Source organism: Lissotriton helveticus, chromosome 7, assembly GCF_964261635.1.
Source record: "Lissotriton helveticus chromosome 7, aLisHel1.1, whole genome shotgun sequence".
NCBI classification, from domain to species: Eukaryota; Metazoa; Chordata; class Amphibia; order Caudata; family Salamandridae; genus Lissotriton; species Lissotriton helveticus.
This window is the reverse complement of record NC_136068.1, coordinates 1,018,246,441-1,018,274,044: the sequence shown is the minus strand read 5'-3', so window position 1 is coordinate 1,018,274,044 and position 27,604 is coordinate 1,018,246,441. Positions and strand designations below refer to the sequence as shown.

General features: G+C 46.1%; 1 protein-coding gene across 1 annotated transcript in view; it reads right to left on the bottom strand.

Annotated features, from left to right (window-relative positions):
* The window catches only part of LSM11 (LSM11, U7 small nuclear RNA associated), a 35,391-nt gene extending 10,780 nt beyond the window's left edge, over positions 1 to 24,611 (bottom strand). The window contains exons 1-3 of the mRNA XM_078653722.1: positions 23,363 to 24,611; positions 7,671 to 7,810; positions 4,212 to 4,295 (exon numbers count right to left, since the gene is read on the bottom strand). Of these exons, the coding sequence (XP_078509848.1) occupies positions 4,212 to 4,295; positions 7,671 to 7,810; positions 23,363 to 24,446 (1,308 nt within the window). The 5' untranslated portion in view covers positions 24,447 to 24,611. The remainder of the gene's footprint in view (positions 1 to 4,211; positions 4,296 to 7,670; positions 7,811 to 23,362) is intronic.
* Between the last annotated feature and the right edge of the window lie 2,993 nt (positions 24,612 to 27,604).

The following is a 27,604-nucleotide window of genomic DNA, read 5'->3' as shown; positions in this document are numbered from 1 at the left end:
CTCTCCGCCCACTGACGGCGGTGAGAGGGAAATTGAAGGCCCACTATAATAACAGGGCTGAGTTCACTCTCCTCCGCCTCCGCCGCATCTCCTACTCCCAGGGGAATAAGGTTGGGCGGCACTTGGCGCGGCAGCTCCACGATAAGCGCGAAAAAGACTACATTGGGGGAATCCGCGACCAGGCAGGCTCTGTACACCATGGTGATGCGGACAAAGCTGGCATCTTTGGCCGTTTTTACGCCACTCTTTATGCAGGTGACGCCCCCGACTCGGAGGCTCAATCTGCATTCCTGAGGGATCTCCCTTTGCCACAGGTCTCCGCGGAGTGGAACGACATGTTGAGTTCCCCGATTACCAGGGAGGAGGTTCTGACCGCCATTAAGGCGTTGAAACTCCACAAGGCCCCGGGCCCGGACGGCTACACCGCTCTGTTCTATAAGACATTTGCGTCTGAGCTCTGCGACTTCCTGGTCTCCCTCTTTAATTCCATGGCATCGGAGGGCAGGACTTCTGACACGATGGCCGAAGCGTTGATCACGGTTCTCCCCAAACCCGGGAAGGACCGTGCTGAGTGCGCCTCCTACCGGCCGATAGCGCTCCTCAACCTAGACGCTAAACTGTACTCTTCTATTCTCGCGGGGAGGTTACGGGACTTGATGCCGGCTTTGGTGCAGCCGGACCAGTCCGGCTTCATCAAAGGGCGACAGACCCATGACAACTTGCGGCGTGTGGTCCACCTGATCGAAAAGGCTACTAGATTCCGTATTCCGGCGGTCTTAATAGGTCTTGACGCGGAGAAAGCCTTTGATCGCGTCGACTGGGGCTTCCTGCGTCATACTCTCGCTGCTTTTGGGTTTGACCCTCGCTTCCTTCAGATGCTTGAGGCCAATTTTAGCAACCCTATGTCGAGGGTGTTGGTGAATGGCCACAGGTCTGGCAGTTTCCGTCACTCACGGGGTACGCGTCAGGGATGTCCTCTCTCGCCACTCCTCTTCGCTTTAAGTATTGAGCCCTTGGCGCTTGCGATCAGGGAACACGACGGCATCTTGGGCATCCCCTTCGCCGGGGAACAGCATAAAATCTCGCTGTTTGCTGACGACGTGCTACTCTCTCTTAAGGATCCGGAACTGTCATTACCCCATGTTCATACAGTGCTTTCTGTCTTTGAGAAGGTTGCAGGCTTTAAAGTTAATCTTACCAAATCATATATATTGAACTTGACTCTCCCGCCCGCAGGGGTGCAACGGTTGCGGGCACTTACCCCCTTGTCCTGGTCGACCTCCTCGCTGATGTATCTCGGAGTGCACCTGACGTCTACTATAGGTGCCTTATTTTCGGCCAATTTTACACCCATGTTGAGTGTGCTTCGCACGGAACTCGAGAGGTGGAAGCCCAAGTTCATTTCATGGTTGGGCAGGGTTCATGCCCTCAAGATGGTCCTCCTTCCTAAGCTTCTTTACCTCTTCCAGGCATTACCTATTCCGGTGGAGTCAGACTATTTTCGTCGACTAAAATCTATGATGCTGAAATATGTGTGGCAGGGTGGCAGGGCGCGAATCTCCTATGCTGTGCTCCGCCGTCCGTGTTCGGAGGGGGGGGTGGGGTTTCCGGATATGGTCCTGTATTATAAGGTGGCGCAGTTGAGGGTCCTTGTTGAATGGTCGCAACGGCTCTCGGAAAAGCATTGGCTTCATATGGACCGGTGTGTGGCCGGCAGATCCATCTGGGACCTGGCGTGGAAACCCAAGGCTGACCGCCCCAGGAATGCGTACATTAGCACCCCTACCAGCACGGTGTTGAAGGTCTGGGATACACTTAGCGGAGACGACCGGTGGACCACCTTCCCTTCTCCCTTTACTCCTATTCATTTTAATCCAGCCTTCCCCCCGGCATTGTCGGGCGGAACGTTTGAGGTTTGGAGGGAGGGCGGCTGCCGAGCTCTTACTCACCTGTTCCATGGGACGGCGCCACTCACTTTTCATAACTGTATGCGAGATTATGGGGTGCCGCCCACGGAACGCTTTCGTCATCTTCAACTTTTGCACTGGGCGACTTCAACTACAGTTGGGGACGCCGCTGTAAGACCGCTGACGAAATTTGAAGCTTTCATTCTCCGCACGTCTGAGATGAAAGGGACGATTTCCTTCTTATATCGGATGTTACTTGATACTACGGATTCCCCCCGTCCTCGCTACATGGCCCACTGGGAGGCTACCCTGGGTAGGGATGTTTCTGACGCCGAGTGGAGGACCCTCTGGCGGGATGTGACGAGGCATAACCACTCCGCATCCCTCCGCGAGGCTCATTTTAAACTGATGTTTGATTGGTATCTGTATCCTTCTAGGCTGCATCGGATCTTTCCGACTACTTCAGATAGGTGTTGGCGGGGCTGTGGTGGCTTAGGGGACTTTCGCCACATTTGGTGGGACTGCCCCAGCATTCGTCCCTTCTGGTCTGAGATTCTGTCCCATATTAAAGACATATTGGGCTATCCAATTCCGAATTCCATGGAGTATGTCCTGCTGGGGCTAAGGGATCCTTTACTGGAACATCAAACGAGGGCTGATAAACGCATGGTATGGCTGTGTTTAGGGGCGGCCAAGTTGACGCTAGCGACCGCCTGGAAGAGCCCATCTGCTCCGGCTATTTCATTGTGGCATGCACGGCTGTGGCGCCTTTTGAGTATGGAGAGATTGTCGGATATATTTATGGGGAACTTCAAGAACTTCATATTTACCTGGGGTCCCTTGGTGAGGTTCCTCTCTCGGGGTCTCCCTTCTGCAGTTTGTCCCCCGGCACTTCGTGCACTACACCTATTTCAAGTTTAACCATTCGGTGTGGGTGGTTGTGATGTGTGGATGTTGGTCGCCACCTCCAGGGGAAGGGTGTGGGTGGGGGGGGACTGGGGGGACGTTGGAGGGTTGTTGTTATTCTTGTTGCGACATGCTTCTATGTGGGAGTGTCCAAGCGGCGCTCCTATTTGACACCAGCTTGCCTTGGGGACGCCTTCTCGAGCCCGATGGACACTCGTTACGGACTTGCCGCACTCATTGCTTTAGTGACCACGAACATTGATATGTGAGGCAACATATCTTATTTGTATGGGGGGCGCTATGGCCGGGTTCCTGGCATCCCCTGTGCGGGAAATGTGGCGTTATGTCGCCTGTTATGTGGTTCATCTCCTTCTTTCTCCCTTTACTTTTCTACCTTTTCTTTCACTCTTGAGCAAAATACCAAAATAAAACTTTTATAAAAAAAAAAAAAAAAAAAAAAAATGTGTGCAGACCAATATATAAAGGGGGATGCTTTGTCCATCTCGGCCACTTAGGTGCAGTTTGTAATTTAAAGTATAAAGCAAGAGGGGACATTTAGGGCAGCCGTCACCATCGCAGGCACACATCTGCCAAGGCTCATCAGTACTGACGGTAAACAATGTTTACCACAAATTTTTTACTACGCGGTACCTTTACCACGCGGCCGTTACAACGCAAGTCGTTACCACGACTTGCGCTGGAGGGCGCTGTGGGATAAGGAATTTTATAAATTTATATTCCAACACCTTCCCAAGTATCCACGGGGACTGGTGTTGGAATATAAAATTATAAAAATCCTAAATCCGCGCCCTCCAACGCAAGTCGTGGTAACGACTTGCGTTGTAGCGGCCGCGTGGTAAAGGTATGCGTTGTTACAACCTGCGTTGTAACAACGTACATCCGTACTGACCCTCAGCACCTGCATGTTAATTCCACATGTAAGCCTACATACAGCACTGTCAATGTACCTCACTTCTGTTCTACAGGGCTCCACTATTTCAGTAATGGAGCATCACCTTTTAACATTACAGACTCAGCTCCAACATCATCACTCCTCCCCAGAAGTGCTTGCGTCCTGTCCATTCCACCCTCCTGGGCCACACAATCCCAGTTCTTCCTCAGACCATTATGCTCTACTGTCAGTTTTGCGGGGTCCTGATGTTACACCATCCCTGCATATACTAGTAGCCCCACTCATGCTCCGACTGTCACCTCTCATCCTGTACTTGCACCACCTTTTGTCTTGTTGGTGAAACCTGCATACACCTACCATGCAGCTACGGCACCCGCTGTCCACTCGATCACTTCACACGTACCTGCCTAGACGCCTCAACTCCAATCTATGCAGAGATCATATGAAATGACCATAAGATGCACCAGGTCTTCATCTTGACATACCCTAGTAAGAGTCAGCTGAGGCTCATGGTAGAAGGCCTTTCCAAGCACAGGTTTGCGGTAGGTTTCATCCACATCTGTCAGTGCCTAGGGAAGAAAACAAGAACACAATAAAACTGCAAATAAGAGGCACCAAGGCTAGCACAGAGCAGCACTACCACCGAATATCAACCCAGCCTAGGAAGTGAATGATAACTGCACTGGCATTGTGAAGGATGGGGTCTTGTGAAGGGAGTTACCAATAAAAATCCACTCCAATTTGGAGACCGTGAGATGGTCTCTTACATTTGCAGATACAATACTAAATCTGCTCACGAAAAACGAAAAGTTTTAAATTCAACACAAACGACACCGCAAGTAGGTCTGAGGTTAGAATTCAGCAAAACTGCAATGTCGATGAAAGCTGGCGAGGCTTCCTAAAGTACCAATATGGGGCTTGGAGAGACTATCTCAACAGTTAGCATTTCATATGGACTCTGCTGTGGACTAAGATAGCACTACATCCTAAAGGGTCGTCATCCTCAAATATAAATATTGTTTGCAGCAGCTTTTAAAGTGGGTCGACATGATTGTCATCTTACACCAAAGTCGCTCTAAACTGTTATTCACAAGATGTTTTGCGTCCTGTTATGAGATTCGGGTTCCAATATGCAATATAAAGTGATTAGGAGTAGGTGAAAAATGATGAACGCAAACAACCTCTGCATGACCAATGTGGTCTGGACAACAACTCCCTTTTACGTTTGCGCTGTCTATGGCCTGCTCCAATTGGTTTTAGGCAAGACATTTCAACCCTCTGTTCTCGAGGAAGGTGGATGGCTTCTGTTAATGAAGCATTTAATCTCTCCTTAGCTGCAGTCCCATAATGTAGTGTGTTCTGAATGGTAACTTTGTTAACACTATCTAAGAATCTGTAGGTTCATGTTTGGAGCATTGTGGGTGGGAACAGTAATAATCAGGGAGCCGAGGACTAATTTTGGTTTAATTTCTGTAATGAACAGGGCGAGGGTCCCCCATCATCTGATATTACATACTTGTACACAAATGAGTCTGATTTATGCATATGTAACGATTAAATAATTACATAATCATGTACTGACTTCAACAGATACATTTTGGGAGGTATTAATCGTAAATGTTTTTTTTTTTTTAAGTGTCTTAAGTTGGTCAAATAATAGATTTTATCAGCACATCCAAGAGTTCATGGCTTGAAAGTCCCTTCGTCCAGTACTAAAGTCAATCCAACGAGCAGTCTTCAGGGGGCCCACAACCTGGCGTAACTACTGTACTTCCAAAGGAGAAGTGATTTTGTCAATGGAACTGACTTTATTACAGAGTGATCAGAAATACTTTATAAGTCCCTTCTTTGAAAAGAGTCTGCTCATAAGAGTTGGGGGTCCCTTTAAGGAGTTTGTGGCCAAATTGGTTTATGGGGGCTTGCAACCTGCTCACTGCTTAAAGTTGGTTTGCTTTATTGTCACCAATGTGCTTGCTTCTTATTTCATGGCTTTCTGTGTCCCAGCAGGACCATGTGTTTGTCCATGGAGCATTGCTTCTTTACCATCTGACTGGCTGGCTTCTATCCCTCCACTGCCCACTTTTAGGAAACTCTTTAAATTCATTCTGGTAAAACACCCCAGAAATGCATGCGTTATACAACTCTCGCTTTATCTCCCCTGTGTGCCCTCACCAAGGGCTCTGCATTTCTCTTGTATTCTCCTCCTAAGCCCCTCCTGGTGCCCCATGCGGTTCTCGCTCGTGTGCTCCTCCTGCTCCCTTGTGTTGCAGTCACTCTCGTGGTCGCCTCACACTCATGTGCTTCTTCTCACAGCCACATCCTCCATGTTCTCATCCCTACCGCCACCTGACCTCTGTGTTCCATCCATTTGTGCTTCTCTGCCTCCTCCCTCGTGCAAACTTTTTTTTAAATTTATTAGTTCAGGCAGCGCCCATGGAAGGGCTTGCCTTAAAGAACAGCTTTACAGATAGTTTAGTCCACATAAAATGTTTCAGGGAGTAACACTGGTAATTTCAGACCGATGTCAGAAATCACAACAAAAGTAGACAACAATGTAGGCTATTACGAAAGAGCTGGTGGGATTGGGGTGTGCAGACCTTGGCACAGTAGACAACCAGATTGAAGTTCACACACCTGGAGAAAGCATATTGATTTGCATCAGCTAAAGGGGGGTACATCTTTTGTAAAGCGCTCTTTGCATGGGAAACAATGGTAAATCTATATGGGAAAAAACTCAGTAGAATACCTGAAGAAACCAGATATTTGTAAGGCTGTCGGAAAGATCCTCAAAGTGACGCAGGTACGCTGCCAGACCCACGAGTTCCGGAAGCCTGCAAGGGTATCCACGCACACCCGAACAAGGTATTTGCCTAAACCACGCATATGCATGGTTAAGCAAATGCGCTCTAGTGTTCGGGATGGGCGGGAACTTGGAACAGGAGCGTCGGAACGGGAAGCGGACTCGGACAGGTACGTGGGGCTGGGGCCATGTCTAGGGTACGGGGAAGGAGGGGGTTGGGGTAGCTTTAAGGGCTGGGTTTGGGGGAGCAGTAGTTAAGAAATGGGCAGTTTTTAGGGCTCATGGCAGGGGCAGGTAGGGGTTTGTAGTTTAAGGCTTAGGGAGGGGAGCTGGTAGGGGCTTTGTAATTCAGGGCTTAGGGCAAGCGCAGGTAGGGTGCTTGTAATTTAGGGATCATGGCGGGGGCTGGTAGGGGGTTTGTAATTCAGGGATTAGGGCGGGAGGGCATGGTGGCTCAGAGTAGTGGGGAACTTAGCCACACACACCCTTAACATTCATGCCTTTACCACGAAATTGCGTGGTAAAGAAATGCATGGTTATGTCGCATTCGTGGTTCGGGCTGCAAGACAGAGGCACACATGGTTGAGCCTTGTGTGCCTCTATCATACAACCCGTCCATAATGATTGATCTAGTTAAGGATGAGCCGTAACTCTAAGGCAAGTTGTATCCTGTATTTCTCCCTCTGTCTCGTGGTCTTTAATATTAACTTTTGCCCACTTTGTACATTGGAGGTAAAACCAGGTTTCACGGAGTTACTGTTCCTGATAGATAAAAAAATTTATTCAATAATGGGTGTGTAACTACTTTTTTTTAAACAGTTTTTACAAGTTGCGTCACGCTAAACTTTATATTCGAAATCCTTCTGTAGAAATGTATTAAAACAACTGAAATTAAATATGATTGGGAAGTATTTTGTTCTGGCAAGCTTTTATGTAATGCTACTGTAAAATAACTCCTCCTCCTTTACTATTCAAACTTATGAACATTGCCGGACAAACCCTCTAATTGGATCACTACCAACGCATTTTATTTATACCTTGGAGGCATCAGGAGAAAGAGCAGGGGAATACTGTTAATACCTGCACGTACTGCTTGGGTCCTTTTAAGTGAGCGACACAGTATGGCTGCATGCTTGATAGTTACCATGTTCCAGAATTTGTCAAAGGCCACAAGAAAACCAGAGCACACGCCTCGAAGCCCCTTGTAAGTACGAACGTGGATGTTGACCTTCACTCGATCCTTGACACAGCGGTGAAGTTCGCCAAGAGGACTCCCATCATTCACTGGGGAGAAAAGCGCAGAGTCACTGTTTGATTCACAGAATGTCCTCTATTGCTTACAAATTTAAATTGCATCTCTGAATGCTCATTGCAGTAATCCTTAAGAATCCCTCTTCTCAAGTCACATGCATGTCCATTACAATAAACTCTGGCAACCACTTGTCGCCAGGCATCAATCAATGGCTTCCCTAGCAGGAACCCGCATACAACCGGGGCTCCTAGGGTAGCTTCATACTTGCAACTTCAGTCTGTATCATCCCAGAGCTCATCTCTACACTCCTTGCGTTGTTACATTTTAAGTGTTATTTTTTTAGTTCATGCAAACTCTACAAACATATCAATTCAGCAACTCATAATAAAGCCTTGCTTGCCTCAGGAACATTAATCTGCCCATTAAAGTAGTGTTAACCCACTCGGTGTAACTCTTGAGAAATCACTCTGCTTTCAAAGGGATGCATTATTTGTATACACTTCAATCTCCTTGCCTGTGTACAGTTTTATTGCTGTCTGAACCCTCTACCCAGCCTCACTTGTAGATGGCCTAGCGAGTGGGAAGTCGCAATCACAGCATTGTAACTGCATCTTTTCAGAAAACAACAAATGCTAGAAAAGTCAGAAGGTTTAGGTTTCTAATCAATCCTTTGCTGACATCCAACATTTTTCCAGGCAGTAGTGAAGAATAAGGGTTAAAGAAAGCGGTTTGCCAAAAAAAGCCCTTCTGGCCTTCCTGACAGACCAGTATGGATACCTAATGTGTGCTGGACAGCTCACAAGCAACTAGGTGCAACAGCATAAGCACCAGTATAATAAGAACCCCCTTAGTTTTGAACATGTGTACACTTGCGAAAAAAAACACTGTCGCAGATAACTGCTGCAGAAACAGCTCCATGCAGTACTGGAGGTCAAGACGAATGAATTACTTGCATCATAAGATGTGAAGGAGCACATCAACAATACTGCCTGCAAACCCCTCACCAGCATCTCCGAAAGCGAGCCAAACTTTCCCAAAGAAGCAACAGAGGGTACTTTAGTTTTTCAACTAGACTGTGTATCTGAGACAGACAGCAGATGGCATAAACCTATGTCACCCTTTTTAAAAGGATAATGTGGTGAAAGCACTCCCACCACCATCCAATGGCAAACAGCTAAGACGAAACATGAATTTTCACAGGCAAGCAGTACTTCATCCAACAATGACCAATGCCAAGCAATCTGCGCTCCAGCAAGTGAGGCAGCTAGGCCATGGAAGTCAGAACCAAAAAGCATATGGCCATGACCACCTCCCCGAGGTGATTTGAGTTAATGCCCCCAAAGTAACCAGATCAACAATCTAGAATATTTCAAGGCAATGACAGCATTAATGGCATCAAAATATACAGCATAGTTGGTCCGCTACCCAGAAGGGTAGCTGACGGATGGTTCGCAAGCAGTAAGGATAGTCTTTAGTAAGGATGACAATTCAATCATGAATTTTGCAATTTCAAGAACCATTCTCGCACTGTTCCTAAAAGCTCAACAGATGCCATCTACTAGTCAGTAAATTTAAGAGAGGAAATGTAGGTAGTTGCTGGAGGTTCGTACCCTTTAGTCCTGCGATGAATTATTATTGGAGCGAAACGAAATATATCCTAGAGATATTGTGCGTTGGACAATAAATAATCCCTTTATTGTCTTGTATGCACAGGTTAATGATATGGTTTTCTTTTGCATCATTAACCTGTGCATACAAGACAATAAAGGGATTATTATTTGTCTAACACAATATCTCTTGGATATATTTCTTTTCGCTCCAATAATAAATCATTGCAGTACTAAAGGGTACGAACCTCCAGCAACTACCTACATTTCCTCTCTTCCAATGGCTTCTGGGTGTAGCCATTTGTGAGGCACGTCCCAGCAACATATTGGGTTTCAAAGACAAGTGCGTGAATCCCAATTTTTGCACCCTGTATACCCTGGAGTAAATTAAAGAACCAAACACCTCTAGCTATCTAGGCCATCAACATTTTTCTAATGACTGAGTTTAATGAACCTGTAAAATCGTTTATCTTGGATAACTTGGGTGGGCCAGTACTATTAGCCGAACAATAATCACCATTAGTTCTCGTGAGAAAATATACACGTGCCTTAGCAATTCTTTTGTTTAGTAAGGTCTCTCTTACTCTGGGAAACATAATTTTATACAAGTATATTCCATATTCATGAAAGATAAGGTCCTGTTTTAGAACTAACGCTGCTGGTTTTTTCTCGCAATTACCAGTACTTTGTTTAAAAAAAAAAATTTTTATTTAACCACACATTTGTTGCATGGCATGTCAGGAGCTTTGGTGCGATGTGTTTAAGGGGGTTAAGTATGATACAATAAGCTAATATTGGAACAAAATTCTTGACTAGTTGAAGAATGCACGGATGTATATCGACGGGGTACTGTACCTGGAATCAACAGTACACTAGAAGAGAAAGGGTTGAGTCGTCTTTATGACTTACACAGCCTAAGAAAGAGGTCATGCAAGAGTTAGCCGGAGTGATCGAGGTAGAAATTAAAAATCTTCTCTAGGGGCAAAAAACAAGCATTGGCAAAGCCAACAGGTCTCGCCAATGCAAGAGCATTTGGCGTTGTCAATGTTTTTTAGCCATGTGGTATAGCAGCATGGCTGCTGTACAGCATTGGTTGAAAATCATGGAAAAAAAGTGCTAGGGCGTGGTCAGCGCTCCTAAATAAAAAAAAAAATGCAGTAGTAGGCCTGCTTCCTTTCTGCTGGGGGAGGGAGGACGAAAGCTGCAGGCATTCATTTTGTAAACAACCAATATCAGATTGGAATGTGTCTACTTTGATACACAATGTGCAAAATCTTGCAGTGATTTACATTTGCAGGCAGAAACCATACATTACACATGGAAGAGCATGAAAATGTAAAAAGAATTGCAGTCAATAACACAATCCCAGTAAATCAGATCTATATAACGTAGAGTGCAGTTATATGATGGATTACCTGGATGTATGAATTAGGGAGAGCTTCTAATTTTACAGTGTCTGGATAGACACTCCAGTACGTCTTACATGCACGGTATGCCACACTTGTATTAACAATAGTCCCAAAAATGAGGGGGAAATCTGAGTTGGGGATTTTTAAATGATTCAGAGCACACTACGTGAAAAAGCACAGAACGCGCTGCACTAGTGTCATACTTCATTTGACCCTGTATCACATTAAATGTACAAGCTAATGATTTTTTTGTTGGGATAATTATATTTTGTATAGAACAGCACAAGTGTGTGTTGAGGGTTTTTGTCCCTCATCCCGATGAGGGAGGGGTTGGGAGGACGGTTCAAGCAGCGAAGAGGGCGTGGGGGTGGGGATGAGCACGCAAATACAACTGTCCTTCGAGATAGCAGAAGAAACAGCTTCAATAACCCAGTGATGGTGCATAGATGGGCAGCCATCCCAAGTACCACGCACCAGGCGTCAGACCAACGCATATCAGTGTGGTGATCCGCATCACCGCACTGAAATGCATTGTCATGCATTATAGCGCCTCCTCAGCTGTCAAGCCGAGCGCTGCAAAATTTTCCATTAAACAGTCTGGATTGGCCTCCCGGCAGGCTTGGGGGCTGGCTCCAGCTGCTCGCAGGCAGCTCTAGCTGCTCTGGTAACAATACATAAGGATATTCTTCACCCGAGACACCTGGCCCCTGACGGTAGGAGTCTGTGCATCCAATAGCTAGGACAAACATAAGTTCAGTGAGGGTAAGCCTTGGAGAACAAGTTTGTCAAACACACTTTTTTAATTAATAGGCAGCCGCGGGACGTCCTGCCGCCGCAGCACGAGCGGCTGTTCATGGTCATTGGCTGTTGGCAGTGCAGCGCAGCGGCAGGCAGATCGCCTCTGCTCCGTAAATCAAAGGAATGATCCGGACCAGACCCATCATCATACTGGCAGCCACCAGCTGAGAGTGACTGAATCGGTCGGAATGCTTCAATCTCAATAGCCCACCGAGCAGCACACTGTCACCACATTCAAGTCTGTGCAGCTGAGACGCCCTGAATGCCTTGCGTGAGACTACGGTCCGCAGGAGTATCTGAGCCATGCTGATTGCAGCCCGTTTACCAAATCGCAGCACTCACCTGCCACCCTTATAGCAAAGAGTGAGGTATTCTCTGCTTTTGTTTTTAATTCTAATGAAAAATAAATAGCACGCTGCGTGCCGATTAGCAAAAATTCCCCCGAGGCCATTCTTCACAGTCACACACTCACAACAATAAGATTGATGATGAAATAAAAAGGCTTAAGAACTGCACGCAGTCTGAAATGAATCACACTGTATATGCGTCTGGTAACTGTAGGATATATCCAGGAACACATGTCTAGAGATTCACAGCACTAACCTGCACCAACTTTGGTGGAATACTCCAGTAAATATTCAAGTAAGCATGTACCATGAACTGCATTTACCATAATGCTGAGGGGCAAACTATGCTGGGAGGTGAAGCAGTGTGCTCCCACCCCTTTCTGTTTGAAAGGGCTCCCTTGAGCTGACGACAGTGTGGAGATGCGCCTGTGAAAGGTACTGAGACCTAAAAGGTTTGTGGCAGCCTGCTCAACAACCCCAGAGTAAATTTGTCTTTATCTCTACTGATGACATCCAGAAACACGTGTCTAGAGATTTACAGCACTAACCTGCACCAACTTTGGTGGAACACTCCAATAAATATTCAAGTGAGCATATACCATGAACTGCATTTACCATAATGCTAAGGGGCGAACTGTGCTGGCAGGTGAAGCGGTGTGCTCCCACCTCTTTCTAAATGTAGGATATTGTTTATTGGCAGGGCCCTTTTAATGTACTCATGCCTCAACAGCATAGCTGGCTCTGTCACCAGTGTGTGCCTCAGTCAGCCAGACTACTCATAGACTTTCCTGTGAGGCATGCCCAATGCTGGTCAGTGCCGCCTAGTCCGCGAGTCAGCTGACCTGTTTACTCACTATAAATAAAACCTGCCATGCTAATGATGTAAAGTTTGCTAGTCCGGGTTATTGTGCGGTTTATTCCAGATTGTGACCTCTGTGGTTGCACATGGATGTTGGTTATTCACTTGACTTCTGGTAATGGTCACAACCTCTTGGGTTATGTTGAAAGGTTGTTCCAAATCGCAATAAATCACCTAAGGTTTCTCAAAGTGCCACGTCGAAAACAGTCAGAACAGAATTCTCCAGAGAAAGTACCTGCAAAGTTAATTTACCACTAAATATGGAAAACAGTGCACTCAAGTTTATTTGATTTCACCACTGCCACGCCTTATCTAATTTTCCGGATCTGTAGCAGAGGGAGACAGATCCACGCTAGCCTCTGGTCCCCCCTACCGCACAGGCTTTATAAGTATCCCTCGTAGTCAGTGAAGTGTCACTCATAATTACACTGAAATTATGAAAATGTCACACATAGCAATCTGAAACCTTGGCAGCTATGGATGGGTAAAAGGTGCACATTTAGAGGGCTGACTGTAATTACTTGTAGACCGAGCGTTCTCCCTCATTCTTGCTAAAGAGTTCCGGTCGCCGCTGCTGGAAGACATTGTTGATATCTGGCACTATTGCAATACCAAGACGGGACAAGCAATGGTGAATAGAAGGAACAAGCAGCGATGAGGGAGGTGGTTTTGAGGACACTTAAGCAACAAAGCGAGAGGAGTTTGGGGAACGCGCAAGCATTACCGGGACATTTAAATAAAACATTTTTTAAATGCGCGCTCGGAAAACAGCGTCTGACATTTGACCTCAGTCTTTGAATGAACAGCAAATGTGATGAAATGAGAACAATATTTACAGGCCTGTTTACAGAAACGGAGCTCTTGGAAGAATACTGAAAGAGGCAAAAGAAGAACGGAGAGAGTGAAAACACACGCGCTTATATGAAGTGCTCAAAAAATGAAGTAGGTCCTAAAATGGGAGCAGTGGATGGATACTAGTACTTGGTCCATGCTCTTGGGGAGGGCTAAACACAAAAGGCATGATGCATGCATGCGATCGACAAATGGGAAGAAAGAATATTCGAGCGACAATGGAGCCAGCAAATGGGAAGCCTATGTACGGGCTGAATCCAACATATTGAATACAACAGTCTCTTCAAGACAGCGCATGCATACTACAAATACACACATCATGTACGTTCCACAAAGGGGCTTTCGGTCAACTATTTTTGATTACTGGGCTGTTGAGGAGTCACCCACAGCTTGCTCCTGTCCACCACAGCCTACAGCGTGGGGCAGTAGGTCTACCCACTTCAGGCAAAGGTTTTCCATTTTGTCAGAAAGAGCGGTTTTTTTTCTAGCACGTGCAAACATCTGCATAGAAAGTAGTTAAATGCAGTGTCAGGGCTGGTAGTCCAATCACAGCTTTCATTTCATGTAACCTTTATTTTTGTGATGGGTAGTTTGTATATATACGCACATCACCCTCAGACAGTTTCTGTTTAATAACGTTACATATATTAAACAGCTATTGCAAATGTTCACCAAACAAAAAGAAAGAAAAAAGTATCAAATGCTCGCCAATTGGTGATGCAGATGCTTGCTTTCTTTCCAGCTTAACTGTTGTGAAACATCTCTAGCAAAACCAAGAGGTTTTTTTGGAACTAAATCAAGCTTCATGTATTTTGATTTAAAACACAGGTATATTTTTTCCCACTACATTGCTGTAAATTCAGTCTGTGCTTTGAACGGTTTTATTGCAGAAATCAGAGGGCTAACCCACGTTTCGACATACCGACCGTGTGATCCTGGGAAAGCCGCTTAAATTGCCTGTGACTCACTTTATTTGCCTTCTAAATCTAGAGTGCTTGGATATGTGGCAAATGTACAATTTTAGCGTCCGGGAAAAAAAAAAAAAAAAAAAAAAAAAAAAAAAAGAAGGACATTAACATTCTGTTGAGGTTCCGAAAACAATCATTATGCTTGAAATGCATGCTTGTAAGAGTAATGTTTTACTTCCCATAGTTCTAAATGATCTGTATAGTCAAGCCCTGGCGCCACACCGTCTGCGCTGATACCGGATGCTAGACCCACAGATGTGCCAGCTCACAGCGAACGGGATGCAACTCCTAGAGTCACATGCTCGATTTTAAATCCCCAATTACCTGCACAACTACAATTATGCAGTTCAGCTGCGTTCACTTTTTGTCACTGGCTCAATATTTGGAACACTTTGAACATGATTAACAGGACTTGAACGTTATTATAGTAAGCGCTATTCTGCTCGGCCTGGAAATGCGCCACGAAGCAGCTGTTTATTCCGCATGCTGTAGTTTGGATTTCTTACTCCTTGCACTTGAGAAGGCAGCCAAATAGATTCCCCAATATGATGGCGTGTAAAGCAGCAAAGCGGGAGGGGGTTTGGGAGCGGGCAAGAAACACAGGACATTAAAAAAAAAAATCCTCTCACTTTGAAGTTAAAGAAAGAAAAGTAAAGAGGCACCCTCGGAAAACGGCGTCTGACATTTATGTACAGCAAATGTGACTAGATATGAACAAGATTTAGGAGCCTGTTTACAGAAGCAGAGAGAGTGAAAACACGAGCGCTCGTGTGAAATGCTCTTAAACAACGAAAAAAGTAGTTCCTAAAACAGTCCTAAAATAGGAGCATTGGATAGATAGCGGCACTTGGCCAATGCTCTCAGTGAGGGCTAAATACTGGACAAATGGGGAGAAAGAACATGAGAGCGACAATGGAGCCAGCAAATGGGAAGTCTATGGGCTGGCTGAAGCCCACATATTGAATACAACAATTCTCTTCGAGTCAGCACATGCACAGTCTAGTCGAGACCTAAAAATGACCTCCAAACCATGCCTGTTTTAATAGAGCCCCCACTTTTCCATAAGCCCAGTACAGAGGTTTGTTTCTTACAGCATAGATAGTCTGCAACAGACGTCACAGCAGATATAGCACATTGGTCAGCTGGTTTGAAAACTCACAGGCCTTGAATTTTTCTGTGCCTATAACATTCTTTTCATTAGGGGATCACTCCCAGTTCGACCCAAGATCTTGCTGTTCTTTTCACTCATTTTCAGAGGGTGGAGACATGCAAGTTTACACTTTTATGTAACTTTACAGCCATAAGTAGTAAAGTTACTCACAAGCGTAAGACTAAACTTACATGCGTAACTTACTGAGAATTGTTATGTTACCTCTCCGAACAGTCCCATAACTGTACAGGCAAGACACCTAGTATGGTGAGGGAGGAGTGCTTGTAGCTGTATGTTTGTAAGGCTTCCATAGCCACGGTAAAGTTTCATTCTACATCAGGACGCATACTAGAATTGATCACATTGAACGTTCGAGGGGAGACCAGGCCCAAGAAGCACCATAGAATATACACTTACCTGAAACGCTATCGGATATCGATTGTGTTCCTACAGGAAACGCATTTATCGGGTGACTGTGTCCCAACAATGCGGCGGAAGTAGATAGGGCATATTTATACCACCTCTTCCCCTGGTTTCGCAAGAGGGACACTTATGTGTGGCCCCAGGAGTCCCCTTCCACAAATCATAGGTATGTGTGGACTCAAAAGGGAGGTATGATATTCTGCATGGGACCCTAGCCGCACATGATCTCTGCTTGGTGAATGTCTAAGCTCCCAATATAGGTGACAGAGCTTTTTTTGGGGAAGTGCTAGCGGCGGCACAGAGATTTCTGCCTGCTGGGATGATTGTGGCCGGGAATTGTAACTGTGTGCTAGATGGTGAAGTAGATAGGCTCCCCCCTTCACCCCACCCCGCAGCTGGGTACTAAGCCTAATATCACGGAAACCCTGAAGCAGATAATGAAGACAACGGGGTTAATAGACATCTGGAGGGCCCAAAATCTGTGTCTACTCTTGGTACAAACCAGGTGCGGACAAGCACAGTAGGCTGGACTACTTCCTCACGCAGACAGAAGCGATACAGTGACGGACACTACCTACTTAGCCAGATACATTTTTGACCACTTAGCTCTACTTCTGACATGCTCTTTAGACAGACAGGTATTCCGAGTCCCATTATGGTGAATGAAGGCGGAGGCCCTTACTGACCCGATCTACAGGGGGACGACTGCAGAAGTTTGGACTGACTACTGCGCTCACATCAGGGAGAGCACCCAACATAGAGCGACAGAGTCGGGCGCAATGAAGGTGGTGCACAGGGGAATAGGTATGGCAACAACTATAAGCATCCGACAAACGCTAGAATGGGACCTGACACCGCAGGAGGAAAAGTTGGCAAACTTGGAGAGTGCGCTGCTGCAGAAACAGGCAGTGCGTGCAGAGTAAGCAGGGAAGTGAAAAAACAACCTATACTCCTTTGCAACTTGTGCCGACTGTATCACATACTCCATGTGCCTTGTCTAAAACGTGACCAATACACTCACCTTTTTAGACATAGGAATGGCGTTTGATTCGGTCATCTGGAAATTTATGTGGCATGTGTTAGACCGAGCGGGCTGGGTCCCAAATTTGTCGCTTAGATTAAGTTGCTATACATGGAGCCACTGGTGCAGGTACGAGCGGGTGCCTGAGGTGATCCATTTACAGCCGGGTACTGGGAACAGGTGCCCCCAAACCCCCTTCCTGTTTGCGGTGGCGATGGAGCCGGTGGCGTACAGACAGACAGGTGGCGAAATTCAGGTGGGACTGACGAGCTATGTTGTGTCATTATATGCAGATGACGCTATGGTTTATTTATGTCAACCAGACATATAGACTACGAGCCTTTTGAATGTGATGAGGGAATTCAGGGAGCTCTCTGGATTGCATGTGAATCAACTGAAGTCTGTATTGTGTCCTGGGAGGCAGCTGAAGGGGGTGGAGATCACACGACTCCCTGAAGTTGGTTTACCATGGAAAATGAACAGCAGCCGCTACCTCGGCATTTACGTATTACATGTGGTACAGCAGTGTCATGGGACACTTGAATAGGGCCACAGGCTGGGCGATCCCTGGTGAGCTAAAATACTGCCTACTGGGGTTGGTGCCTACTAAGAAAAACAGGAAATTCAGTAGAAAAGTTGCAATCCTTGGGATCACACTGGCCAAAAGGTGCATCACTATTAGATGGTGGATCCCAAGACCAGCGTTGGATTCATAGATTATCTTCTGACAAGAATGGTCTAAACGAAGATATTCCTTGGGCTAGTCTTTAAATCAATTAAAGGATTACATCCGCCCTAATCTGCATATGTATACTGCATAGATAATTACATAAGTCATTACTCCTCACGAGGCCCCCAAGAGGAACTTAGAACCCATAGTATATTGTGCCTTAAAGAACAATCAATCTAATGAACCCACGAGCGTAAGATGGCTGAATTACTGCCTGTCATGACCTATAACACTATCCATAATGCCACCTCAGCATGGCATCAATCAATCTTATGCCCCACCATTAAGTATAATTACTTCCAAAGCTTGAATTGAAATAGCTAGCGCCCCTCACCGGCAAATCTAGTGCCTTAACTGGTGATTATCCTAACAAACTCAGCATGATCGATATGTTGCCTCCCAGGACCTATGAATACTGTCCACAATGGTACCATAGTACGGCATCAGACACGCAAAGACTCAACCACAAAGTATAACTCCCCTTTTTTAATAATTTAAATATGAGACAACTAGCGCCCGACACGGGCAACTTCAAATGCAAACGTGAGTTGAGGAGAAAAAATAAAATAAAAATCGGGTTTATCTACCGACTTCTAACAAATCATTTGATTTAAGCCTAGGGCTCACAACCTACACGTATAAAACACTTACATAATACAAATAGAGCGACAGGCTATATACATCACAATATGTAAAAGCTTTAGCCACTACAAGATGGCCCCCATTGTAATTATCCAACCAGAGCAAGGACTCAACCCTTATAACCGGAACTAACCCCCCCCACTTCCTCCACCCGGTTCCAGCGGCAAAGGGTAGGTGCATTCAGCGAAGCCCAGGCAATACCATGTAAGTGAGATGTAGTTAGGTAACAAAACTCGTGTAGCCTTCTACTCGAAGTCCCGTCCAGCCCGCAGTTTTAACATAATTCTAGCGCCTCATAACAACCGTAACAGAATAGCCCACCCTTTAAATACATTTAGAGTTGTTTTAAGCGCGCAGTATTGGAATAGCTGTAGCCGCCTCCTCAGAATCACTTCTGGCACACAGTTTCGAAATTACTCTAGCATCCCTCTACAACCATAAATAAATGCCCCCCCCCCCACCCCCGGCCCCTCCCGTCAAACACACGAAGAATTGTTTCAAGCGCGCAGTACCGTAATAACTGTAACGCTTCTATAACACTCTAATCCGCTCAAAAGCCTGTTTGGCAGGGACTCCGTTGCAAACCTTTGCTGCCATTTTACAAAAATATCGTGAACTAGAAATGCGCACACAGCGATAGTAAACACAATGCGCTTTGATTAGACTGAATGCGGGCGAATTCCCTCACTCCTGCCTAACACACCCGAAAAAACGTGGGGCAAACAGCAGTAATGGTCTCATAGCAGACACAATATGTATTACCAATAAATAACGTTGCCATTTAATATTTAGGAGCGTTTATGACACAACAAGCAAGCATACACACTAGGGGCCACGTGTTTGGGTTCTACTTAAGTTTTACAGCCCCTAACTGAATGCGAACAACTTTTTTCAGCGATAGACTCCTGCCTTTGCACACCATGAATAAGTTTAGGAAACACAACGACTATGGGTCTAGCACGAAAAAACACTGTATCATTAATGACAATGTGGTTATTTAGTATCAACCAACGTGAGACTGAGCTATCTCTGCATGTCCACTAAAAGAACACTACACTAAATCTTGAGAATAAACATCCCCTTATATCGGGAGTATAGAATAGAGATTTCTTTAGAATAGCATAGCCCACAGTGAACCGAAAAGGAGAATATATGTACACATATCTAAGATATGTATCAAAGACAAAACTTTTATAGTAGATTACAAACATTACCAAGACATGTGACATATGTATACAAGTCATAAGGCACTACGCTTTTTCCTCTATACAGCCTTGTGGTGGAAGAACTCCCTGGAGCTTTACCCGCTGGACACTGTTGTTGTCTGATTGTTTTTAACTTTAGGTGAGTTGTTTGAATAACTGCGAGCTACGAATACCGAATGTGTGTTCATATTTTATTCTAAAATTTTTTAATAGATGTTCACATGACACTCTCACCAAATATTCACAAGTGAGAGGGTTTGATACACTTGTGCAGTGACACGCCTGAGTTTTCACCGGCATGCTAAACGCACAAGTAATACAGTCACTGATGCACCTGTTACCAATCTGTTTTGTGATATGTTCTCCCTCTTCCTTCAACAGGTACTGACAATCACAACTAGAAGAAGGGTAATATAATATTAATTTTACCCTTACCCACCAACGTGGTAGCCTACTAGAGAATAGAAGCACCACACTCTAGGGTACTAGCGTAGACAGTTTTACACCATTAGATATTTGCTAATAGTCAACCGGGTCCTGAAGAATCGCTAGACAAATTGCACAGTAGCGAGAAACATGTTGACCGGACTACACAAAATCTAGATGACAGTTGGAAACATCATTTTCCACCACTCTCCTCTAGAATAATTGCTTTTAACTAGAGCAGTGGCCCTTCTGAATAAAGTATTCCTGGTACCACTAGCGTTATTTTAACACACAACATCACGTCTACCCTATTGTTCTGGCCCCACACCCGCACTTCATCTATACGGCTGTTGGAAAAAGATCTCCGCCAAAGAGCCCCTCTATGAGGTGTTGCCCGTTGGGTATTGCACCGCCGACCCAACGAGGAGCAGGCCCAAATGATGAAGCATGACACACGAAAGGGTGTGTGAGGGCACTAAAGCCAACAAAATGGATTCCCAGGGCTACCGCCTGGTTACCCTGCCATAAATCATCTGCATCACAGACTGTCATTCTCTTCTGTTCCCTAGGAACAACACGACAATCTTGTTTAGACATAACATTTGGGCACGTCGTGTTTGGACCTCCTGCTCTTCTAGAGCAGCAATAGCCCGTTACTCCTTCCTTTTGATATCGGATCCCAAGACCCTCACCTCCGGCGGTTGACTGGCTGTGAGAGGACAGAATGGGCCAGGTGGAGGAAATCTATATGAAAAGGGTGAGATGGGATGATAGACCGGCGGGTGACCTGCTTACCTAGGGGGCAATGACTTGTGACCTGACTAATAATAGATTCCCAGCCTCCCCAGTTGTGGCGGATATGTATCGTGAGGGAGGGGGGGGGGTCTAGTAAAATGTTTATGATCTACTCAGCCTAATTGTAATGCTCATAAACTGGTTTCAAATGATGTGGTCTTGGGGAAATATTTTAATTCACTAAGCTGCCATTTTCTTCATTATCACATATGAGAGCACCTTCAAACATGCACGTTCAGCATGCCTTCTGTACAAAAAACATATTTGATTTAATAGACTACATTTCTGCACCGTATACAATATGAATCTAGCCACTTTAGGATACACATGACCCCTGACTTGCCTCTTAGTTCATTAACAGCATTGTTATCACGGCGGGGCAGGAATGTTTCTCAAATCACGTTTAACCCCTTTGCTGAGGGGCTAATTCCCCCACGGTGCGGGAGGAGCAGGGGGTGAGTGTGGCGCCGCTCGTGATGAGACCAGGCAGTCATGAGTCACGGTGGTGCTGTGCTCATGATGGCCTGGTCTCGTCACGACCCCGCCCACTGATGCATTCGCCCGCACATGCAGGGAATTAACCGCGCATGGGCGGAGCGGTCTCGTTATGACGAGACCAGGCAGTAATGAGCACAGCTCAACTGTGACTCCTGACGGCCTGGTCTCGTCATGAGCCCACAAGGGGTTAAAATTGATAACGTTTACTAAATACGTATCTAAAGCATGAAGTGGTAGCACACCGCCATTTGCAATCAGAAGATTTTACATTGAAATGATAACAAAATTTCCCACTAGCATGCAGTTTTACTGATAAAATTATATAGATTACAAACAATAATATTTGGAAATCAGGTTTCTGCAAATATGTTATTTGTGCATCACCAAGTAAAGTGTTCTGAATTGTTTTGCTCCTATTTAAATCTTTTTTTGCGTCACACTTCTTAATTACAAAATAAATGTGCTTTCCTAATATAGTTTAAAATATTTGTATTATTAACTTACAGGCTATTTAAATGTTATGTTAGAAAAAAAAACTGACATCTTCAGACAGCACACTTGACAAAAAGCCCAAACTGTAGTAAGAGAAAGAAAAATAAATACCAATTTCAAAGCAGCAATTAGTAAAAAGACAAACTGACATTTGACTTCTTTCCTTGAACAGATAGCAAGTGTTTCAAGATAAAAACAAGATTGTATGGCATCTTTATTGCTCATTCACTTTCTGAAAGAACATAACACATGTTCCTTTCCAGCTTAGGTTCACTGCCAGAAGGACTAGCAGGGGCTAAAAAATAGCTAGACCTGATAAAATCTGGCTCGCCATTGACAGAGAGAAACAGGATTAAGCATGCAACAACACAGAGAAACAGGATTAAGCATGCAACAACACAGAGAAACTGGACAGAGCACGCAACACGGAGAGAAACTGGACAGTGCACGCAACAACACAGAGAGAAACAGGATTGAGCATGCAACAACACAGAGAAACTGGACAGAGCACGCAACACGGAGAGAAACTGGACAGTGCACGCAACAACACAGAGAGAAACAGGATTGAGCATGCAACAACAGAGAGAAACAGGATTGAGCATGCAACAACACGGAGAGAAACAGGATTGAGCATGCAGCAACACGGAGAGAAACAGGATTGAGCATGCAGCAACACGGAGAGAAACAGGATTGAGCATGCAACAACACGGAGAGAAACAGGATTGAGCATGCAACAACACGGAGAGAAACAGGATTGAGCATGGAAGGGTGGAAGTGAACAAACACGGGAAAGGAGCAGGTATGGCAACAGCTAGGTAAGGAGAGAGACAACCTAAAACACATGCACTCTTAATGAATGCTGCAATTAGAAGAAAAAAGTAGCCCGGGCCAGAAAGCGTGAGCAGTAGAAGGACACTCACAAGGAAAGGAAGCAGTAATTGGTCCATGCTACAGAAATACATGAAGAGAAAGTGAAGCTGGCTTGCACTGACCTAACAGCAGCCAGCAAATGAGTGACGCTGAAGTCAACCAAAGGTAAGCAATGGGTAAGTTCCAAGCCCCTTTTAACCTAACAAATGTCTCACAAGCAACAGAAGCATATGCTGTCTCGGGCAAAAACTGATTCTACACATACAAACTGCTTAGGCTCGCGCACACCAACTTCCTTGCTGAGTGAAGGTCGCTGTGCCCCTTGAGCACAGTGACGTCACGAGTCGCCTGTAACAGGTAATTACAAACGACTAGGTGGGTCATTTTCTTATTATAGGCACGTTCTGACGTCAGAATGCACCTATAATAAGAAAAGAAAATACACTGAAGGGAGATTAAGTGCTCCCACATACTAACAGAACAAACACTCACATGGCATCCTGGTGAGCACATTCTTGGGGCCCCGGTGTCCCTTCCTGGGGGGCCGGGGCTTCGTGTCCTCGCAGACAATCAGGTTCTTGAGGCGCTGGACTCGCTCAGGATCCGGAGGAGGTTTCTTGCCTTTGCGCGTCTTGACAGTCCCTGTTGCCCGGGCCCTGGGTACCCCACCCCGGCGCTGAAAACTTTCGTATTCAGCCAAGTTGTTGAAGGCACGTACCTCAGGAAAAGGCAACGGCACCTTTGGGGAGTAAAGCACTAAGAGGGGATCAAAACGATCTGAACTCACATCCAGTTGCGGTCCTGGGGGACTGTCCCCTCTCTCTCCAGCTGGGCCAGCACCGGGTGGTCGCTCGCCCTCCCCATGGAAATGTTCGGGGGGCTCCATAGGCCGACTTACTCTATGCCCTACCCCGGGGGTCCGGCTTCCCTCCCCAGGCAAGGGATCAGAGGGTGCCCCTGGACGCCCACTTTCAGGGGCCCGGCTCCCATCCCTGGGGGTTCTGGCTCCCTCTCTAAAGAGGGACTCAGTGGGGGCCCCAGCATAGCCTCCTGCCTTGGAGAGGGGTTCGCCGGTGGTCTCTGCACGGCCTCCAACAGGGGCCCTCCATCCTTCCCTGAAGGGTGGGTCGCCGAGGGCCCCGGCGCGGCCGGCCCCCGGGACACTGCCACTGACCCGGGACGAGGGCTCATTACGAGCCCCGGTCCGACCGACCTCCCTGAATGAACCGACCGGGTGCCGGGCCGCGGGGCGGCTCTCCCCCGGGCCTCTGTCCCCTGCCCTGGGGTGGGGATCGCTCGAGTCCCTGGGGCGGCCCTCCTCTGGGCCCCTGCCTCCCCCGGCGGGGACGGGGTCACTCGGCTCCCTCCCTCGGGCGCTGCCTTTCCTGGGACTCCTGCCCCGGTTTCCTTTCTTCGAGAAGGGGTCACTCGAGTCCCTAACTCCTGCGTGGCCTTCCCGCGGGCTCCGACCCGCCTCCCGGGACGAGGGGCCACTGGAGTCCCGGGCCCTGGCCCGGGTGCGCCCCTCCGCCGGGTCCTGGCTCCGCGCAGCCCGGCGGCGCGCTCTCTCCTCCATGCACCGGGCGCAGCGGCAGCTGCAGGGGCCAGGGTGCCCGCGCGAAAAGAAACCGAAAACAAACCAGGCTGAGGGGAGGGAGGGGAGACGAGCAGGGGGTGTGACTACACGGGATCCCAGCGCGCCGTGCTCTGAGATCGTGCAGCCAAGAACAGTGCGAAAATCTCCTACGTCCTCATCTCCCAGTGACGGCTCTATAAGTGCTTCCTTTCACCCACGCAGTGCGTGGGGAGCTTCACCAGAACATACAGATTAGAAACCCATGGAATCGCAGGGTACAGAGTTTATGTCGCAGTGACTCTGCAAAGCGACAAGAGAGCAGCGTTGCAAAGTGAGCAGGTTGTGGCTCTGGGCTTAAAATGGGAAACAATTCTTCGAGATCCGATAAAATGGGGGTCATGATGCCGCATAAAAAGGCAGTGGAATACGAGTGAGTCACACAGTTATTCTTTAAAAAATAAAACTCTGCCACAAAGAAATCGCAACAAGGACAGATGTGACAGTAAATCTATAATGGGTTAGTTTATCATAAACAAGCTGCATTTTAAAATATCTCACACGGTTAATGCACCTGCTGCAGGTGCCCATCAATTTTCAAGGAACAATAACAGTAAGATAACTTTGGTGTTTAATACACTTGCTGAAAAGATCTATATTGCAGAGCTGCTCAAAGCTCCAGTTTACTGAAACCCGTAAACTGCGTTTCTATCACTCACATCCAGTGGCAGCCACCACATACAACAAGCATTTGCAATGCCATAGGTCTCGAATTTACGCGAGTGCAAGCTATTGCCATTGTAAATGACAAAACCAAAACATAAATAAAATGCATTGTCATTTACAATGCCAATAGCTTAAACTCGCGTAAATGCGAGACCTATTGCATTGCAAATGCTTGTTAAAGGATTGCCGTGGTCTATGGCTGCTAAAACCCTTTCCAGAACTTTCAGTCATAAAACAGCACCCTGTCGACTCAATCAGCCCCACTCCCTCAAAAAGATGTTTGCAACCTGTTCCCATAACTTAATAATACGGTAGGAGTTTAGACACCTCACAAGGATGGCACTAGGCGCTACATAACGTTGCATTTGTCAACAATAGAGCTCCTTCCTCTCAACCCGCTGCAGGGAGGCAAAAAGGTCACAGGTCAGTCTGTACAAAGGCCACAAAAGAGAGTCATGGAAGAAAGAAGCAGCAAACTAGCTGTTACGAAATCGAATTTAAATGACGTCACACTGGGCTGGGGGTGGGAACTGTCAAGATACCAAGCAGGAAGACGTGAGACAAGAACAGTAACTTACTGCGCGGCAGTTCGTGCAGACGGAATGAACACGTGTCACTGGCTGCAGAGTGCCATCATCTCCCCTTTTGCCGGACACAGATCACACTGGCTGTCAGTAGAGCACCCTCGCCCCCATGCACACTGGTCATCATGGCCATTTACTGATTGTCATCCCTCCTAGTGCACCTTCCACCCATTAGCAGTGGTGACCGAATTAGAAGGGGGCAATCTGGCCTCCAGTCTATAAAAAAAACCCTGGCAAAGTCAAAAGGTTTGGCTACTGTACTGTGCAGACACACAACATACATGCACACAGCCCATCATAGAAAGGCACGAATGTACGCAGGACCAAAGACGGATGCATACACGCTGCCATGAAAACAGATCAGTAGACATCTCTGTAAACAGATCAATATTCATCCAACCACCCATGAACACGGGGCACACACAAATGTTCGATTGGGCAGACATGAATAATTGGGCAGACTGACGCTTTGATAAAAACCCAGTACCAGGAAGATGCAAGTCTGAGCTTTAACTCCTCTACAGTGGGAATCAAAGGAGAGAAAGAGTAAAGTGGAAATACCCATTCAATCATTGGCCTCTCCTTGGAGGTCTCCTGTGTGACGGAATAATTGAGGTTCAATCCCCATCCAATCCCTTGGTTTTTTGGAAGGCTCCCCTCCACATAAGAATGAAGTGCCAAACACATGACTCTTCCATGGCTGTCTTCTATACCAGGGGTTCCCAAACTTTTTCATCCCGTGGCTCCCTTAACCTATTTGCCGTTGGCCGTGGCTCCCCATTATGTTACTGCGTTTTGGCGGGTGGCAGGGGTGTAAACCCGGCCTCAGGAATACTACAGTTTTTCACCCTGAAAATAATTAGGATGAAGCAGATGAAGGTATTATAATCACAATGTGTTATTTTGTGGGCTTGTGTATAAATGTTCTAGATATGTCTCTCACTGTTCATGGTTCTGAGTATGGATGTTCGAAGTGGGTGCGTTTTTGAATGTGTGCATGGACGAACATGGTAGATGGCTATGTATGTGGATGTAAATGCATTGATAATCTCTGCCTATTTGCATTAATGTTTTGATTGGTGTTTGGTTTTGAGCAATGTTACTCATCCTTAGTGGGAGTAGGCACAGCCTTGGATGAACACAACTTTATAAGTCGTGCAAAACCAGGCAAAGTCCATCAGAAACCGGAAACAAAGTGTCTTTGGTACCCTGGTAGCAGAAGAGGCCAATACTTATCTTCCATCGTGATGGGGAGGAATAATAAAAAATGCATTATTAAAACATAAGAAAGAAAAATACCTAATGTCCCAAAATGTTAAAAACACGTTTAAAAAATATTTCAGTAGAGTTAAAGAGCACGAATAAATAAACGTATTTAATTTCTTTTAACAAAGCATGGGGTATTCTTGAAAGAAATATAGCGAGCTGATGTTTTTGAAACTAACTGTGGGGAATATGTTAAAATAACAATCATTTTCCACAGTTTTCAAAGCGTTTATGACCAGGAGCCGCAAGAGCAATGCTAGGGGTAGCAATGGGCAAGCCAGGGGTCGCAATAGCGACAACTACATGATGCCAATGCTTTTTAGCAACCACAGAACAACAAAACAAAGAGGGGGAAAAGCAAAAACATTCTAAATGCACCTTGAAGTGTGAAAGCAGCTCACTGATGCAAGTTTACAGCTCATTGCGCTACATAAAGATGACTACTGCTTATGAAATTGAAGTAACAGGAGGATTTCTTGGACAAATGCACTGATCTTGCAACACAAAATAAAATCTGTGTTCTTATGTGCATATTACACATTGTGCTATGCACCAGGCACATTAACCCTCTATGCTGCTTTAAGA